Genomic DNA, 16,905 nt, shown 5'->3' on the forward strand with positions numbered 1-16,905 from the left:
TGGATGATCTTATGGAAGGAATTACGTGCAAGTGTCGACTCCTTACACAAAAAATTTGACGACATGCCAAATTCGGGACAGCCGGCTTCTCAACTCGTGCCTGCCCAGGCGTCTCAAAGGCCATCAGGGGCTCTAAAACGCCCGCTACCTCAGATGGCAGACGCAGATGTCGACACGGATACTGATACCAGTGTCGACGACGATGAGTCTAATCTAATGTCCACTAAGGCCATTCGTTGCATGATTGAGGCAATGAAAGAGGTGTTACACATTTCTGATATAAACCCAGGTACCACTAAAAAGGGTATTATGTTTGGGGAGAAAAAACTACCCGTAGTTTTTCCCCCATCGGAAGAATTAAATGAAGTGTGTGAAGAAGCGTGGGCTTTCCCCGATAAAAGATTGGTAATCTCTAAAAAGTTACTATGGCGTTCCCCTTCCCGCCAGAGGATAGGGCACGTTGGGAAACACCTCCTAGGGTGGATAAAGCGCTCACACGTTTGTCTAAAAAGGTGGCACTACCGTCTCCGGATACGGCCGCCCTCAAGGAGCCTGCAGATAGGAAGCAGGAGGCGATCCTGAAGTCTGTATATACACACTCAGGCATTATACTTAGACCAGCTATTGCGTCAGCATGGATGTGCAGTGCTGCCGCTGCGTGGTCAGATTCCCTGTCAGAAAATATTGACACCCTAGACAGGGACACTATTCTGCTAATCATAGAGCATATAAAAGACTCAGTCTTATACATGAGAGATGCACAGAGGGAGATATGCCGGCTGGCATCTAAAATAAGTGCATTGTCCATTTCTGCTAGGATAAAAGGCACATGGAAGTTTTGCCTTATAAGGGTGAGGAGTTATTCGGGGATGGTCTCTCGGACCTAGTTTCCACAGCAACAGCTGGGAAGTCAGCATTTTTACCCCATGTTCCCTCACAGCCTAAGAAGGCGCCGTTTTATCAGGTACAGTCCTTTCGGACCCAGAAAAACAGGCGAGGAAAAGGCGGATACTTTCTGTCCAGAGGCAGAGGTAGGGGAAAAAGGCTGCAACAAACACAGGTTCCCAGGAGCAAAAGTCCTCCCCCGCTTCTTCCAAGTCCGCCGCATGACGGTGGGGCTCCACAGGCGGAGCCAGGTACGGTGGGGGGCCGCCTCAAAAATTTCAGCGATCAGTGGGCTCGCTCACAGGTGGATCCCTGGATCCTTCAAATAGTATCTCAGGGGTACAAACTGGAATTCGAGGCGTCTCTACCCCACCGGTTCCTAAAATCTGCCTTGCCGATTACTCCCTCAGACAGGGAGGCTGTGCTAGCGGCAATTCACAAGCTGTATTCCCAGCAGGTGATAATCAAGGTGCCCCTACTTCAACAAGGACGGGGTTACTATTCCACACTGTTTGTGGTGCCGAAACCGGACGGTTCGGTGAGACCCATTTTAAATTTGAAATCCTTGAACACATACATAAAAAAATTCAAGTTCAAGATGGAATCGCTCAGGGCGGTTATTGCAAGCCTGGACGAGGGGGATTACATGGTATCCCTGGATATCAAGGATGCTTACCTGCATGTCCCCATTTACCATCCTCACCAAGAGTACCTCAGATTTGTGGTACAGGATTGCCATTATCAATTCCAGACGCTGCCGTTTGGACTGTCCACGGCACCGAGGGTGTTTACCAAGGTAATGGCGGAAATGATGATACTCCTTAGAAAAAAGGGAGTTTTAATTATGGACGATCTCCTAATAAAGGCGAGATCCAGGGAGCAGTTGTTGGTAGGAGTAGCATGATCTAAGGAGGTGCTACACCATCACGGTTGGATTCTGAATATTCCAAAGTCACAGCTGGTTCCGACGATACGTCTACTGTTCCTGGGTATGATTCTGGACACAGTCCAGAAAAAAGTGTTTCTCCCGGAGGAGAAAGCCAAGGAGTTGTCATCTCTAGTCAGAGACCTCCTGAAACCAAAACAGGTGTCGGTGCATCACTGCACACGAGTCCTTGGAAAGATGGTGGCTTCTTACGAAGCAATTCCTTTCGGCAAGTTCCATGCCAGAATCTTTCAGTGGGACCTGTTGGACCAATGGTCCGGATCGCATCTTCAGATGCATCGCCTAATAACCCTGTCTCCAAGAACCAGGGTGTCTCTGCTGTGGTGGCTGCAGAGTGCTCATCTTCTAGAGGGCCGCAGATTCGGCATACAGGACTGGGTCCTGGTGACCACGGATGCCAGCCTTCGAGGCTGGGGGGCAGTCACACAGGGAAGAAACTTCCAAGGACTATGGTCGAGTCAGGAGACTTCCCTACACATAAATATTCTGGAACTAAGGGCCATTTACAATGCCCTAAGTCAGGCAAAACCCCTGCTTCTACACCAGCCGGTACTGATCCAGTCAGACAACATCACGGCAGTCGCCCATGTAAACCGACAGGGCGGCACAAGAAGCAGGATGTCAATGGCAGAAGCCACAAGGATTCTCCGATGGGCGGAAAATTACGTACTAGCACTGTCAGCAGTGTTCATTCCGGGAGTGGACAACTGGGAAGCAGACTTTCTCAGCAGGCACGACCTCCACCCGGGAGAGTGGGGACTTCATCCAGAAGTCTTCCAGCTGATTGTAAATCGTTGGGAACGGCCACAGGTGGACATGATGGCGTCCCGCCTAAACAAAAAAACTAGAGAGATATTGCGCCAGGTCAAGGGACCCTCAGGCGATAGCTGTGGACGCTCTAGTGACACCGTGGGTGTACCAGTCAGTTTATGTGTTCCCTCCTCTGCCTCTCATACCAAAGGTAATGAGAATAATAAGAAAACGAGGAGTAAGAACAATTCTCGTGGTTCCGGATTGGCCAAGACGAGCGTGGTACCCGGAACTTCAAGAGATGATCTCAGAGGACCCATGGCCTCTGCCGCTCAGACAGGACCTGCTGCAGCAGGGCCCTGTCTGTTCCAAGACTTACCGCGGCTGCGTTTGACGGCATGGCGGTTGAACACCGGATCCTAAAGGAAAAGGGCATTCCGGAGGAAGTCATTCCTACGCTGATTAAAGCCAGGAAAGATGTAACTGCAAAACATTATCACCGCATATGGCGGAAATATGTTGCTTGGTGTGAGGCCAGAAAGGCCCCAACAGAGGAATTTCAGCTGGGTCGATTTCTGCACTTCTTACAGTCAGGAGTGACTATGGGCCTAAAATTAGGCTCCATTAAGGTACAGATCTTGGCTCTGTCGATTTTCTTCCAGAAAGAACTAGCTTCACTACCTGAAGTTCAGACATTTGTAAAAGGAGTGCTGCATATTCAGCCCCCTTTTGTGCCTCCAGTGGCACCTTGGGATCTCAACGTGGTGTTGAGTTTCCTAAAATCACATTGGTTTGAGCCACTAAAAACCGTGGATCTAAAATATCTCACGTGGAAAGTGGTCATGTTATTGGCCTTGGCTTCGGCCAGGCGTGTATCAGAATTGGCGGCTTTGTCATGTAAAAGCCCTTATCTGATTTTCCATATGGATAGGGCAGAATTGAGGACTCGTCCCCAGTTTCTCCCTAAGGTGGTATCAGCCTTTCACTTGAACCAACCTATTGTAGTGCCTGCGGCTACTAGGGACTTGGAGGATTCCAAGTTACTGGACGTAGTCAGGGCCTTGAAAATTTATGTTTCCAGGACGGCTAGAGTCAGGAAAACTGACTCGCTATTTATCCTGTATGCACCCAACAAACTGGGTGCTCCTGCTTCTAAGCAGACTATTGCTCGCTGGATTTGTAGCACAATTCAGCTGGCGCATTCTGCGGCTGAACTGCCGCATCCTAAATCAGTAAAAGCCCATTCCATAAGGAAGGTGGGCTCATCTTGGGCGGCTGCCCGAGGGGTCTCAGCTTTACAACTTTGCCAAGCTGCTACTTGGTCAGGGGCAAACACGTTTGCAAAATTCTACAAATTTGATACCCTGGCTGAGGAGGACCTTGAGTTCTCTCATTCGGTGCTGCAGTGTCATCCGCACTCTCCCGCCCGTTTGGGAGCTTTGGTATAATCCCCACGGTCCTTTCGGAGTTCCCAGCATCCACTAGGACGTTAGAGAAAATAAGATTTTACTCACCGGTAAATCTATTTCTTGTAGTCCGTAGTGGATGCTGGGCGCCCATCCCAAGTGCGGATTGTCTGCAATACTTGTACATAGTTATTGTTAACCAAAGGGTTATTGTTGAGCCATCTGTTGAGAGGCTCAGTGTTTTCATACTGTTAACTGGGTATAGTATCACGAGTTATACGGTGTGATTGGTGTGGCTGGTATGAGTCTTAACCGGGATTCAAAATCCTTCCTTATTGTGTCAGCTCTTCCGGGCACAGTATCCTAACTGAGGCTTGGAGGAGGGTCATAGTGGGAGGGGCCAGTGCACACCAGGTGACCTAAAGCTTTCTTTAGTTGTGCCCAGTCTCCTGTGGAGCCGCTATTCCCCATGGTCCTTTCGGAGTTCCCAGCATCCACTACGGACTACGAGAAATAGATTTACCGGTGAGTAAAATCTTATTTTTCATCACAGACTTGTACCATGGCAGTTAGGAGCTGATTGGTTGGTACTTTATCTCTCTCTACTTTATCACTCTTGAAGGCTTCGTACATATCGCTCCAAGACCATGCTGCGGTTGTTGGTGCCAGGTGTGGTTTCAGTATCTCGGTAACTGGTAATCACTTAAGATTTTCTTGCCTAACATTCTCTAACAGTTTACAGAGAAGGGTAGCTTCTTAATGGGAGTAGTTATAGGAGAATGGAAAGACTGGTTCAAGCTGACAGGAATTCAACAGTAACTCAGATAACCATTGGTTACAACTGTAGTGTACAGAAGAGCAATTCTGAACCCACTGCACATATAACCTTAAAATAGAACAGCGGCAGAAGACCACTCGGGGACAGATATGTTAAGCCTGGAGAAGTTATAAGCAGTGATGAGTGGAAGGTGATAACGCACCAGCTAATCAGCTCCTAACTTAAATTTTTCAAACCTGTAATGATTGGCTGGTGCGTTATCACCTTACACTTATCACTTTTATCACTTCTCCAGGCTTAAGACATTTGCCCCAGGGTCCTCAACTGTCTGCTAAGAAATGGAAACTGAGGCGCAGGCTCACATCTACTGGACAGGTCATGATTTGGAAAAAAAAAATGGCTGAAGAATCTCAATTTCTTCTGCAACATACAGTCCCATGGCTCCAAATTTGGTTTAAACCTTATGAAGCCATGGATCCATCTTGCCTTGTGTCAGCAGTTCAGGTTGGTTATAGGGGTGTAATGGTATGGGGAATGTTTCCGGTCATCTCTACAAATTTACAATGAGTTTATTGCTCTCCAGTGACCTACACAGTAACCAGCTCTCCGTACAATAGAGCACATTTGGGATTGGGTGAAATTGAAGACATCGATCATCAACTCTGATCGACTTTTAGTAAATATACCCCTAAATCCCACATTTACTAACAACATTTTAAAAGGATGTTAAATATCATCTGTAAGTAAATGAGTGAATTTTAAACCCTGAAACATAAAATCGATCCAAAATTTACCAAACATTGACCAAAAATTGATCAAAATCGACTTAGTAAATATACCCCCATGTGTTTCTGGCGGGTAGGAGTGTGAAGGGCGATAAGGTCACAGATGTCAATGTGAGAGGAATAGATGAGGGTGAGAAGCTTGAATTGAATTCTGAAGGGGAAGGAGAGCCAGTGTAGGGCTTGTAAGAGGCATGCCAGACACAGTACGTTCGGAGAGGAAGATGAGTTGGGCGGCAGCATTAAGGACAGATTGGAGTGGAGATAGGTGGTAGTCAGGAGGCTAGATAAGAGAAGATTACAGTAGTCCAAGTACTATAAACATGCACCTAATGAAGTAGCTACTGAGACTACTTGTCTGTATCAACATTTGTACCAAAATATGGTCTTTCCTGTGAATTTATAATTAAATTTTACCAGAGTTATTTGCCTACATCCAGTGACTGTGACTTAAAAATGTAAAGCGGTATACCTAAACCGTTATTTGTGTGTGTGTATATCTATATCTATCTATCTATATATCTATCTATCTATATATCTATCTATCTATCTATCTATCTATCTATCTATCTATCTATCTATCTATCTATCTATCTATCTATCTATCTATAATAATCACAGGAAGAATAGACATTGCTTTTCCTATTCACCATTAATAAACTGGTCTATGGACTTTACACAACATACCTGGACCCTAGATGGTGTTTTCTATTATAATTACAACTGTTTTTATTTTTAATATTGAATTAGATTAAGTTTTATTATCTTCATTGACCTAACCCCATTGTGCATATTTTTACCTTTTCTCTGACGTCCTAAGTGGATGCTGGGGACTCCGTCAGGACCATGGGGATTAGCGGCTCCGCAGGAGACAGGGCACAAAACTAAAGCTTTAGGATCAGGTGGTGTGTACTGGCTCCTCCCCCTATGACCCTCCTCCAAGCCTCAGTTAGGTTTTTGTGCCCGTCCGAGCAGGGTGCAATCTAGGTGGCTCTCTTAAGGAGCTGCTTAGAAAAAGTTTTTAGGTTTCTTATTTTCAGTGAGTCCTGCTGGCAACAGGCTCACTGCATCGAGGGACTTAGGGGAGAGAAGTTCAACTCACCTGCGTGCAGGATGGATTGGCTTCTTAGGCTACTGGACACCATTAGCTCCAGAGGGAGTCGGAACACAGGTCTCACCCTGGGGTTCGTCCCGGAGCCGCGCCGCCGACCCCCCTTGCAGATGCTGAAGATTGAAGGTCCAGAAACCGGCGGCAGAAGGCTTTTCAGTCTTCATGAAGGTAGCGCACAGCACTGCAGCTGTGCGCCATTGTTGTCACACACTTCACACGAACGGTCACGGAGGGTGCAGGGCGTTGCTGGGGGCGCCCTGGGCAGCAATGTATAATACCTTATTCTGGCTAAAAATACATCACATATAGCCCCTGGAGGCTATATGGATGTATTTAACCCCTGCCAGGTCTCAGAAAAACGGGAGAAGAAGCCCGCCGAAAAGGGGGCGGGGCCTATTCTCCTCAGCACACAGCGCCATTTTCCCTCACAGAAATGCTGGTGGGAAGGCTCCCAGGCTCTCCCCTGCACTGCACTACAGAAACAGGGTTAAAACAGAGAGGGGGGGGGCACTTATTTGGCGATATGTATATATATATATTAAAATGCTATAAGGGAAAAACACTTATATAAAGGTTGTCCCTGTATAATATAGCGTTATTGGTGTGTGCTGGCAAACTCTCCCTCTGTCTCCCCAAAGGGCTAGTGGGGTCCTGTCCTCTATCAGAGCATTCCCTGTGTGTGTGCTGTGTGTCGGTACTTGTGTGTCGACATGTATGAGGACGATGTTGGTGAGGAGGCGGAGCAATTGCCGGTAATGGTGATGTCACTCTCTAGGGAGTCGACACCGGAATGGATGGCTTATTTAAGGAATTACGTGATAATGTCAACACTCTGCAAGGTCGGTTGACGACATGAGACGGCCGGCAAACCAATTAGTACCTGTCCAGGCGTCTAAAACACCGTCAGGGGCGTTAAAACGTCCTTTTACCTCAGTCGGTCGACACAGACACGGACACTGACTCCAGTGTCGACGGTGAAGAAACAAACGTATTTTCCTTTAGGGCCACACATTACTTGTTAAGGGCAATGAAGGAGATGTTACATATTTCTGATACTACAAGTACCACAAAAAAGGGTATTATGTGGAGTGTGAAAAAACTACATGTGGTTTTTCCTGAATCAGATAAATTAAATGAAGTGTGTGATGATGCGTGGGTTTCCCCCGATAGAAAATTATTGGCGGTATACCCTTTCCCGCCAGAAGTTATGGCGCGTTGGGAAACACACCTTAGGGTGGATAAGGCGCTCACACGCTTATAAAAACAAGTGGCGTTACCGTCTCCAGATACGGACGCCCTCAAGGAGCCAACTGATAGGAGGTTGGAAAATATCCTAAAAAGTATATACACACATACTGGTGTTATACTGCGACCAGCGATCGCCTCAGCCTGGATGGGCAGCGCTGGGGTGGCTTGGTCGGATTCCCTGACTGGAAATATTGATACCCTTGACAGGGACAGTATTTTATTGACTATAGAGCATTTAAAAGATGCATTTCTATATATGCGAGATGCACAGAGGGATATTGGCACTCTGGCATCAAGAGTAAGTGCGATGTCCATATCTGCCAGACGATGTTTATGGACACGACAGTGGTCAGGTGATGCAGATTCCAAACGGCACATGGAAGTATTGCCGTATAAAGGGGAGGAGTTATTTGGGGTCGGTCCATCGGACCTGGTGGCCACGGCAACAGCTAGAAAATCCACCTTTTTTACCCCAAGTCACATCTCAGCAGAAAAAGACATAGGGCTATATTCAATTAGCAGTGATAACGGACTTTTCACGTGAAAAGTCCGGTTTTCGGGTGAAAAACCGGACTTTTCACGTGAAATGCAATTACAGCCTATTCAATTATCCTGGAAAATTTATCGGTGATCATGTTTTCACTAATTTCACTTCACCTTCTCTGAAGCAGGTGAAAAGTTGGGAAAAGTCACTATTTTAAGGTAAAAATGTTTGGATATGGTACAGAACTCCTGGGACACCCCCCTTTATGACTAATTAGGCACGTTGAAGTTTTTAATTATTTTTAATTGGCCAATAATGACATGTCATTTTTGGGGTGAAAAAGTAAAAAGTGATGGAAATTGGGGTTCAAGGTATGGGACAGGTATATTGGGGTGCTTTATGAGTGGGACAGGTGTTTTTTAGGCTTGCAGATGGGAGTAATCGGTCTGTTTCCACTTTTTTTAAAAGTACCCTAAAATGACCCAAATATATACTTATACCCATTTTCATGTACCCCAAATTTAGTGAGAGCATTTATTTTGCTCAAAAAAACTTGCTTTCTATCACTTTTTTGCATTTTTAAAAAAATGCATATAACCGCCATTTCACACAATTTAAGTCCCCAAAAACTCTCTAATGTGATCTCTAACACACTTCTCTTCTGTTTTCCTATGTTAGTTTAGCATTTTTTGGGGTACAGGCTGATTTCCCCATTTTCACCTGCACTTTTCACTGCAAGAATTTTCACGTGAAACCCGGTCGGAATTGAATAGGTCGAAAAATGGAGCGTTTTCGCGGCAATTTTCGGCCGATTGCCGCGAAAAATTTTCGGGCGAAAAATTGCCGCGAATTTGCGAAAAATTGGAAAACGGAGCGTTTTCGCGGCAATTTTCGGCCGATTGCCGCGAAAAATTTTCGGGCGAAAAATTGCCGCGAATTTGCGGATAATTGAATACCCTAGATAGTCTTTTCAGCCTCAGTTCTTTCGTCCCCATAATATCTGCCCAGGGATAGAGGTAAGGGAAGAAGACTGCAGCAGGCAGCCCATTCCCAGGAACAGAAGCCTTCCACCGCTTCTGCCAAGTCCTCAGCATGACGCTGGGGCCGTACAAACAGGTGCGGTGGGGGGTCGTCTCAAGAGTTTCAGCACGCAGTGGGCTCACTCGCAAGTGGACCCCTGGATCCTACAAGTAGTATCCCAGGGGTACAGATTGGAAATTCGAGACGTCTCCCCCTCGCAGGTTCCTGAAGTTTGCTTTACCAACGTCTACCTCCGACAGGGAGGCAGTATTGGAAACAATTCACAAGCTGTATTCCCAGCAGGTGATAATCAAAGTACCCCTCCTACAACAAGTAAAGGGGTATTATTCCACACTATATTGTGGTACTGAAGCCAGACGGCTCGGTGAGACCTATTCTAAATGGAGTCACTCAGAGCAGTGATAGCGAACCAGGAAGAAGGGGACTATATGGTGTCCCTGGACATCAAGGATGCTTACCTCCATGTCCAAATTTGCCCTTCTCACAAAGGGTACCTCAGGTTCGTGGTACAAAACTGTCACTATCAGTTTCAGACGCTGCCGTTTGGATTGTCCACGGCACCCCGGGTCTTTACCAAGGTAATGGCCGAAATGATGATTCTTCTTCAAAGAAAAGGCGTCTTAATTATCCCTTACTTGGACGATCTCCTGATAAGGGCAAGGTCCAGAGAACAGTTGGAGGTCTGAGTAGCACTATCTCAAGTAGTTCTACGACAGCACGGGTGGATTCTAAATATTCCAAAATCGCAGCTGTCTCCGACAACACGTCTGCTGTCCCTAGGGATGATTCTGGACACAGTCCAGAAAAAGGTGTTTCTCCCGGAGGAGAAAGCCAGGGAGTTATCCGAGCTAGTCAGGAACCTCCAAAAAACCAGGAAAAGTGTCAGTGCATCATTGCACAAGGGTCCTGGGAAAAATGGTCGCTTCTTACGAAGCGATTCCATTCGGCAGATTTCACGCAAGAACTTTTCAGTGGGATCTGCTGGACAAATGGTCCGGATCGCATCTTCAGATGCATCAGCGGATAACCCTGTCTCCAAGGACAAGGGTGTCTCTTCTGTGGTGGCTGCAGAGTGCTCATCTACTAAAGGGCCACAGTTATGCATTCAGGACTGGGTCCTGGTGACCACGGATTCCAGCTTGAAAGGCTGGGGAGCAGTCACACAGGGAAAAAAAAATTTCCAGGGAGTGTGATCAAGTCTGGGGACTTCTCTCCGCATAAATATACTGGAGCTAAGAGCAATTTACAATGCTCTAAGCTTAGCAAGACCTCTGCTTCAAGGTCAGCCGGTATTGATCCAGTGGGACAACATCACGGCAGTCGCCCACGTAAACAGACAGGGCGGCACAAGAAGCAGGAGGACAATGGCAGAAACTGCAAGGATTCTTCGCTGGGCGGAAAATCATGTGATAGCACTGTCAGCAGTTTTCATTCCGGGAGTGGACAACTGGGAAGCAGACTTCCTCAGCACGACCTCCACCCGGGAGAGTGGGGACTTCATCGAGAAGTTTTTTCCACATGATTGTGCACCGTTGGGAAAGACCAAAGGTGGACATGATGGCGTCCCGCCTGAACAAAAAACTGGACAGGTATTGCACCAGGTCAAGAGACCCTCAGGCAATAGCTGTGGACGTTCTGGTAACACCATGGGTGTACCAGTCGGTGTATGTGTTCCCTCCTCTGCTTCTCATACCTAAGGTACTGAGAATTATAAGACGTAGAGGAGTAAGAACTATACTCGTGGCTCCGGATGGGCCAAGAAGGACTTGGTACCCGGAACTTCAAGAGATGCTCACAGAGGACTCAGGGCCTCTGCCGATAAGAAGGGACTTGCTTCAGCAAGTACCATGTCTGTTCCAAGACTTACCGCGGCTGCGTTTGACGGCATGGCGGTTGAACGCCGGATCCTAAGGGAAAAAGGCATTCCGGAAGAGGTCATTCCTACCCTGGTCAAAGCCAGGAAGGAGGTGACCGCACAACATTATCACCACATGTGGCGAAAATATGTTGCGTGGTGTGAGGCCAGGAAGGCCCCACGAAGAAATTTCAACTCGGTCGATTCCTGCACTTCCTGCAAACAGGAGTGTCTATGGGCCTCAAATCGGGGTCCATTAAGGTTCAAATTTCGGCCCTGTCGATTTTCTTCCAGAAAGAATTGGCTTCAGTTCCTGAAGTCCAGAAATTTGACAAGGGAGTACTGCATATACAACCCCCTTTTGTGCCTCCAGTGGCACTGTGGGATCTCAACGTAGTCCTGGGATTCCTCAAATCACGTTGGTTTAAACCGCTCAAATCTGTGGATTTGAAATATCTCACATGGAAAGTGACCATGATGTTGGCCCTGGCCTTGGCCAGGCGAGTGTCAGAATTGGCGGCTTTGTCTCACAAAAGCCCATATCTGATTGTCCATTCGGACAGGGCAGAGCTGCGGACTCGTCCCCAGTTTCTCCCTAAGGTGGTGTCAGCGTTTCATCTGAACCAGCTTATTGTGGTACCTGCGGCTACTAGAGACTTGGAGGACTCCAAGTTGCTAGATGTTGTCAGGGCCCTGAAAATATAGATTTCCAGGACGGCTGGAGTCAGGAAAACTGACTTTCTGTTATCCTGTATGCACCCAAAAAACTGGGTGCTCTTGCTTCTAAGCAGACGATTGCTAGTTGAATGTGTAGTACAATTCAGCTTGCACATTCTGTGGCAGGACTGCCACAGCCAAAATATATAAATGCCCATTCCACAAGGAAGGTGGGCTCATCTTGGGCGACTGCCCGAGGGGTCTCGGCTTTACAACTTTGCCGAGCTGCTACTTGGTCAGGGGCACACCCTGGCTGAGGAGGACCTGGAGTTCTCTCACTCGGTGCTGCAGAGTCATCCGCACTCTCCCGCCCGTTTGGGAGCTTTGGTATAATCCCCATGGTCCTGACGGAGTCCCCAGCATCCACTTAGGACGTCAGAGAAAATAAGATTTTACTTACCGATAAATCTATTTCTCGTAGTCCGTAGTGGATGCTGGGCGCCCATCCCAAGTGCGGATTGTCTGCAATACTTGTACATAGTTATTGTTACAAAAAAATCGGGTTGTTATTGTTGTGAGCCGTCTGTTCAGAGGCTCCTACGTTTGTCATACTGTTAACTGGGTTTAGATCACAAGTTATACGGTGTGATTAGTGTGGCTGGTATGAGTCTTACCCGGGATTCAATATCCTTCCTTATTGTGTACGCTCGTCCGGGCACAGTGTCCTAACTGAGGCTTGGAGGAGGGTCATAGGGGGAGGAGCCAGTACACACCACCTGATCCTAAAGCTTTAGTTTTGTGCCCTGTCTCCTGCGGAGCCGCTAATCCCCATGGTCCTGACGGAGTCCCCAGCATCCACTACGGACTACGAGAAATAGATTTATCGGTAAGTAAAATCTTATTATCAAGCGTGGTATATAAACCTACAGCGCTGTTCCTATATACTCTTTCCCCCAATTTTCTATTTGTCTATAGGGAGTTTAACGCACTCCCTAGAACAGCTGCTGCAGGCATTGGCGTTGTAGCCTTGTGCTGCTTATATTTGTGAATTTATAATGTCCGCCAATATTAATTCTATATTGTGTCTCCAGTGAAGGGTCCTCCTGCTGAGCCATCAAGATTTCTGTCCATCTCTCCAAAAGTCCCAGACAAGATGACCCTGGATGAGGTACAGTAACTGCAGACTATACTAAGTCACTAGCTCTCCCTTAATGCAGGGAGGTCCCAACTCCAGCCCTCAAGAACCCTAACAGGTCATATGTGAGGATCTCTGTGGAAGCAGGTGTGCTAATTACTGACCCAGGCATGGTGCTCCTGGAGGACTGGAGCTGGGAATCACTGCCTTAATGTATCAGTCTCTGTTCTTGTCCTTCACGCCAAGATGGGGAATAGAGGGCTTTGGGGCAGATTTATTAAGTCTGGTCAAGTGATAAAGTGCAAGGTGATAACGCACCAGCCAGTCAGCTCCTAACTGTCATTTTTCAAACCGGGGGGGATATTCAATTTGGCCCGGGGTGCCGGGTGATAAGTATCGGCCGGTGGGGGCTATTTAATTTGCCCCGATAAGCCGGCGCGTGCCGCGGCTTATCGGGGGTTTTGCTTCACCTGCCTCCGGCAGGCGAAGCAAAATGCCCGATAACAGACCCGTTTTCAACTGAAAACGGGGCTGTTTCACCCGAAAACACACAGGTTTCACTGAACCTGTGTGTTTTCGGGTGTAAGAGGACTTGTTACCGGCCGAGCAAATTAAATAGCCCGACCGCAGCACCCGAAGAAACATCGGGAGTTTTTACTCCCGATGTCTCTTCGGACCAAATTGAATATCCCCCCCAGTCTGTAACATGGATGTTAGGAGCTGATTGGCTGGTACTTTATCACCTTCCACTTTATCACTTCACCATGCTTAATAAATCTGCCCCTTTGTTCTTTCTCCTGCACATAAGTCTTTTGCTCAGTTATCTATATACTTTAAAGTTTAGCAAAACACTCACTGCAGAATAAATGGCAGTGGAGGTGGTTAGGTGTTGGAGACCACATTGTTATCCTAGGAGGTGATTCTATGAGACCACCTGGGTTAGTGAGGCTGACCATAGCTACTTTCACCAGTTATATGCAGATTTGTTCTGTTTTGCACTACACAGATCTTTCTCATTAACCTGAAGCGCCGACAAGATCGGAGAGACCGTATGAAGAGGACGCTTTCTGAGCTTCAGATTGACTTCAAGCTTTCTGATGCTGTGGATGGCAAGTGAGTTATGAGATAGAAAAATGTCATGTTATGTAGAATGGTATGTTGGCAAATGTGAACGGTAGTGTAACTGTATTCACTGTACAAGCTGAGTCATGTACCAACCAAAGACAGCCACAGAACTAACAAATGTGAAAACGCTTCAGGCAATGTGATCCAGAGTAATTGTGGTCTGAGCTGTATGACCCTATCTTGTGCCTTCGCTTCCACTAAGAAATTCAGGCTAGAAAGATCTGTATGTCCTTGGCTTGCTATTCATACTAATTGTGAAATTAAACTCAGGAGGGTGAATTGTAACACTATCCATGCTGCCATATTTTGTTTCCATATTTTAAGTCACTGACCTGAATAAATCTAAATTCTCTGATTTAGGCCTGGTACACATTAGCCAATATATTGGACGATATTTCATTCTGACGTGAAATGAAACAATATTTTTCTAACATCCATAAGGGATATTTGGGTTCACTTAGTATGATGGGTATAGATGGGGTCCAAAGGAGCCGGTGCACTTACAATTTCTTCAACTTGGTGTGCTGGCTCCTCCCCTCTATGCCTCCTCCTACAGCCAGTTTAGAAAAATGTGCCCTCAGGAGAGGAAGCACACTCTGGAGCTTCAGAGGATGTTTTCTTCAGTTTATTTTAAACTTTGTTTTCTCTGACGTCCTAGTGGATGCTGGGGACTCCGTAAGGACCATGGGGAATAGACGGCTCCGCAGGAGACTGGGCACAATTAAAGAAAGCTTTAGGTCTATCTGGTGTGCACTGGCTCCTCCCCCTATGACCCTCCTCCAGACCTCAGTTAGATTTTTGTGCCCGGCTGAGCTGGATGCACACTAGGGGCTCTCCTGAGCTCCTAGAAGAAAGTTTAGTTTAGGTTTTTTATTTTCAGTGAGATCTGCTGGCAACAGGCTCACTGCAACGTGGGACTAAGGGGAGAAGAAGCAAACCTACCTGCTTGCAGCTAGCTTGGGCTTCTTAGGCTACTGGACACCATTAGCTCCAGAGGGATCGAACACAGGACCCGACCTCGTCGTCCGGTCCCGGAGCCGCGCCGCCGTCCCCCTTACAGAGCCAGAAGCAAGAAGGTGGTCCAGAAAATCGGCGGCAGAAGACTTCGGTCTTCACCAAGGTAGCGCACAGCACTGCAGCTGTGCGCCATTGCTCCTCATGCACACCTCACACTCCGGTCACTGATGGGTGCAGGGCGCTGGGGGGGGGGCGCCCTGAGCAGCAATAAATAACACCTTGGCTGGCAAAACATACACCATATATAGTCCCTGAGGCTATATAGGTGTAAATTACCCCTGCCAGAATTACACAAAAAGCGGGAGAAAGTCCGCCGAAAAAGGGGCGGAGCCATCTCCCTCAGCACACTGGCGCCATTTTCCCTCACAGCTCCGCTGGAAGGATCGCTCCCTGGCTCTCCCCTGCAGTCCTGCACTAAAAAAGGGTAAAAAAGAGAGGGGGGGCACTAAATTTAGGCGCAGTATATAAAATACAAGCAGCTATAGGGGAAAACACTCTGTATAGTGATATCCCAGTGTTATATAGCGCTCTGGTGTGTGCTGACATACTCTCCCTCTGTCTCCCAAAAGGGCTTTGTGGGGTCCTGTCCTCTGTCAGAGCATTCCCTGTGTGTGTGCGGTGTGTCGGTACTGCTGTGTCGACATGTATGATGAGGATAATGATGTGGAGGCGGAGCAAATGCCGGTAAATGTGATGTCACCCCCTGCGGGGTCGACACCTGAGTGGATGGACTTATGGAAGGAATTACGTGACAGTGTCAGCTCCTTACATAAAAGGTTTGACGACATGGGACAGACGGTCTACGCAGCTTGTGCCTGTCCAAGCGTCTCAAAAGCCATCAGGAGCTCTAAAACGCCCGTTACCTCAGATGGCAGACACAGACGTCGACACGGATACTGACTCCAGTGTCGACGACGATGAGACTAGTGTAACTTCCAATAGGGCCACACGTTACATGATTGAGGCAATGAAAAATGTATTACACATTTCTGATAGTACCCCAGGTACCACAAAAAAGGGTATTATGTTTGGTGAGAAAAAAACTACCAGCAGTTTTTCCTGCATCTGAGGAATTAAATGAGGTGTGTGAGGAAGTGTGGACTTCCCCCGATAAGAAATTGATAATTTCTAAACGGTTATTGGCAGCGTACCCTTTCCCGCCAGAGGATAGGTCACGTTGGGAAACACCCCCTAGGGTAGATAAAGTGCTTACACGTTTATCAAAAAAGGTGGCACTACCGTCTCCGGATACGGCCGCCCTAAAGGAACCTGCTGAGAGAAAGCAGGAGGCTACCCTAAAAGCTATATATACACACACTGGCATTATATTGCGACCAGCGATTGCATCGGCATGGATGTGCAGTGCTGCTGCTGCGTGGTCAGATTACCTGTCGGATAATATTGATACTCTGGATAGGGACAATATTTTGCTGACAATAGAGCATATAAAAGACGCTATCTTATACATGCGTGATGCACAGAGGGATATTTGCCGGCTGGCATCAAAAATAAGCGCAATGTCCATTGCCGCCAGAAGGGGGTTATGGACTCGACAGTGGTCAGGTGATGCCGATTCAAAAAGGCACAATGAAGTTTTGCCTTATAAGGGGGTGGAACTGTTTGGGGATGGTCTTTCAGATCTCGTTTCCACAGCTACGGCTGGGAAATCGACATTTTTGCCACAG

General features: G+C 47.3%; 1 protein-coding gene across 1 annotated transcript in view; it reads left to right on the top strand.

Moving 5' to 3' along the window:
- The window catches only part of COLGALT1 (collagen beta(1-O)galactosyltransferase 1), a 120,540-nt gene that overhangs the window by 56,102 nt on the left and 47,533 nt on the right, over positions 1 to 16,905 (top strand). The window contains exons 7-8 of the mRNA XM_063931579.1: positions 13,035 to 13,111; positions 14,085 to 14,191. Coding sequence (XP_063787649.1) covers positions 13,035 to 13,111; positions 14,085 to 14,191 — 184 coding nt within the window. The remainder of the gene's footprint in view (positions 1 to 13,034; positions 13,112 to 14,084; positions 14,192 to 16,905) is intronic.

The sequence above is a fragment of the Pseudophryne corroboree genome, chromosome 6, assembly GCF_028390025.1.
Source record: "Pseudophryne corroboree isolate aPseCor3 chromosome 6, aPseCor3.hap2, whole genome shotgun sequence".
NCBI lineage: Eukaryota > Metazoa > Chordata > Amphibia > Anura > Myobatrachidae > Pseudophryne > Pseudophryne corroboree.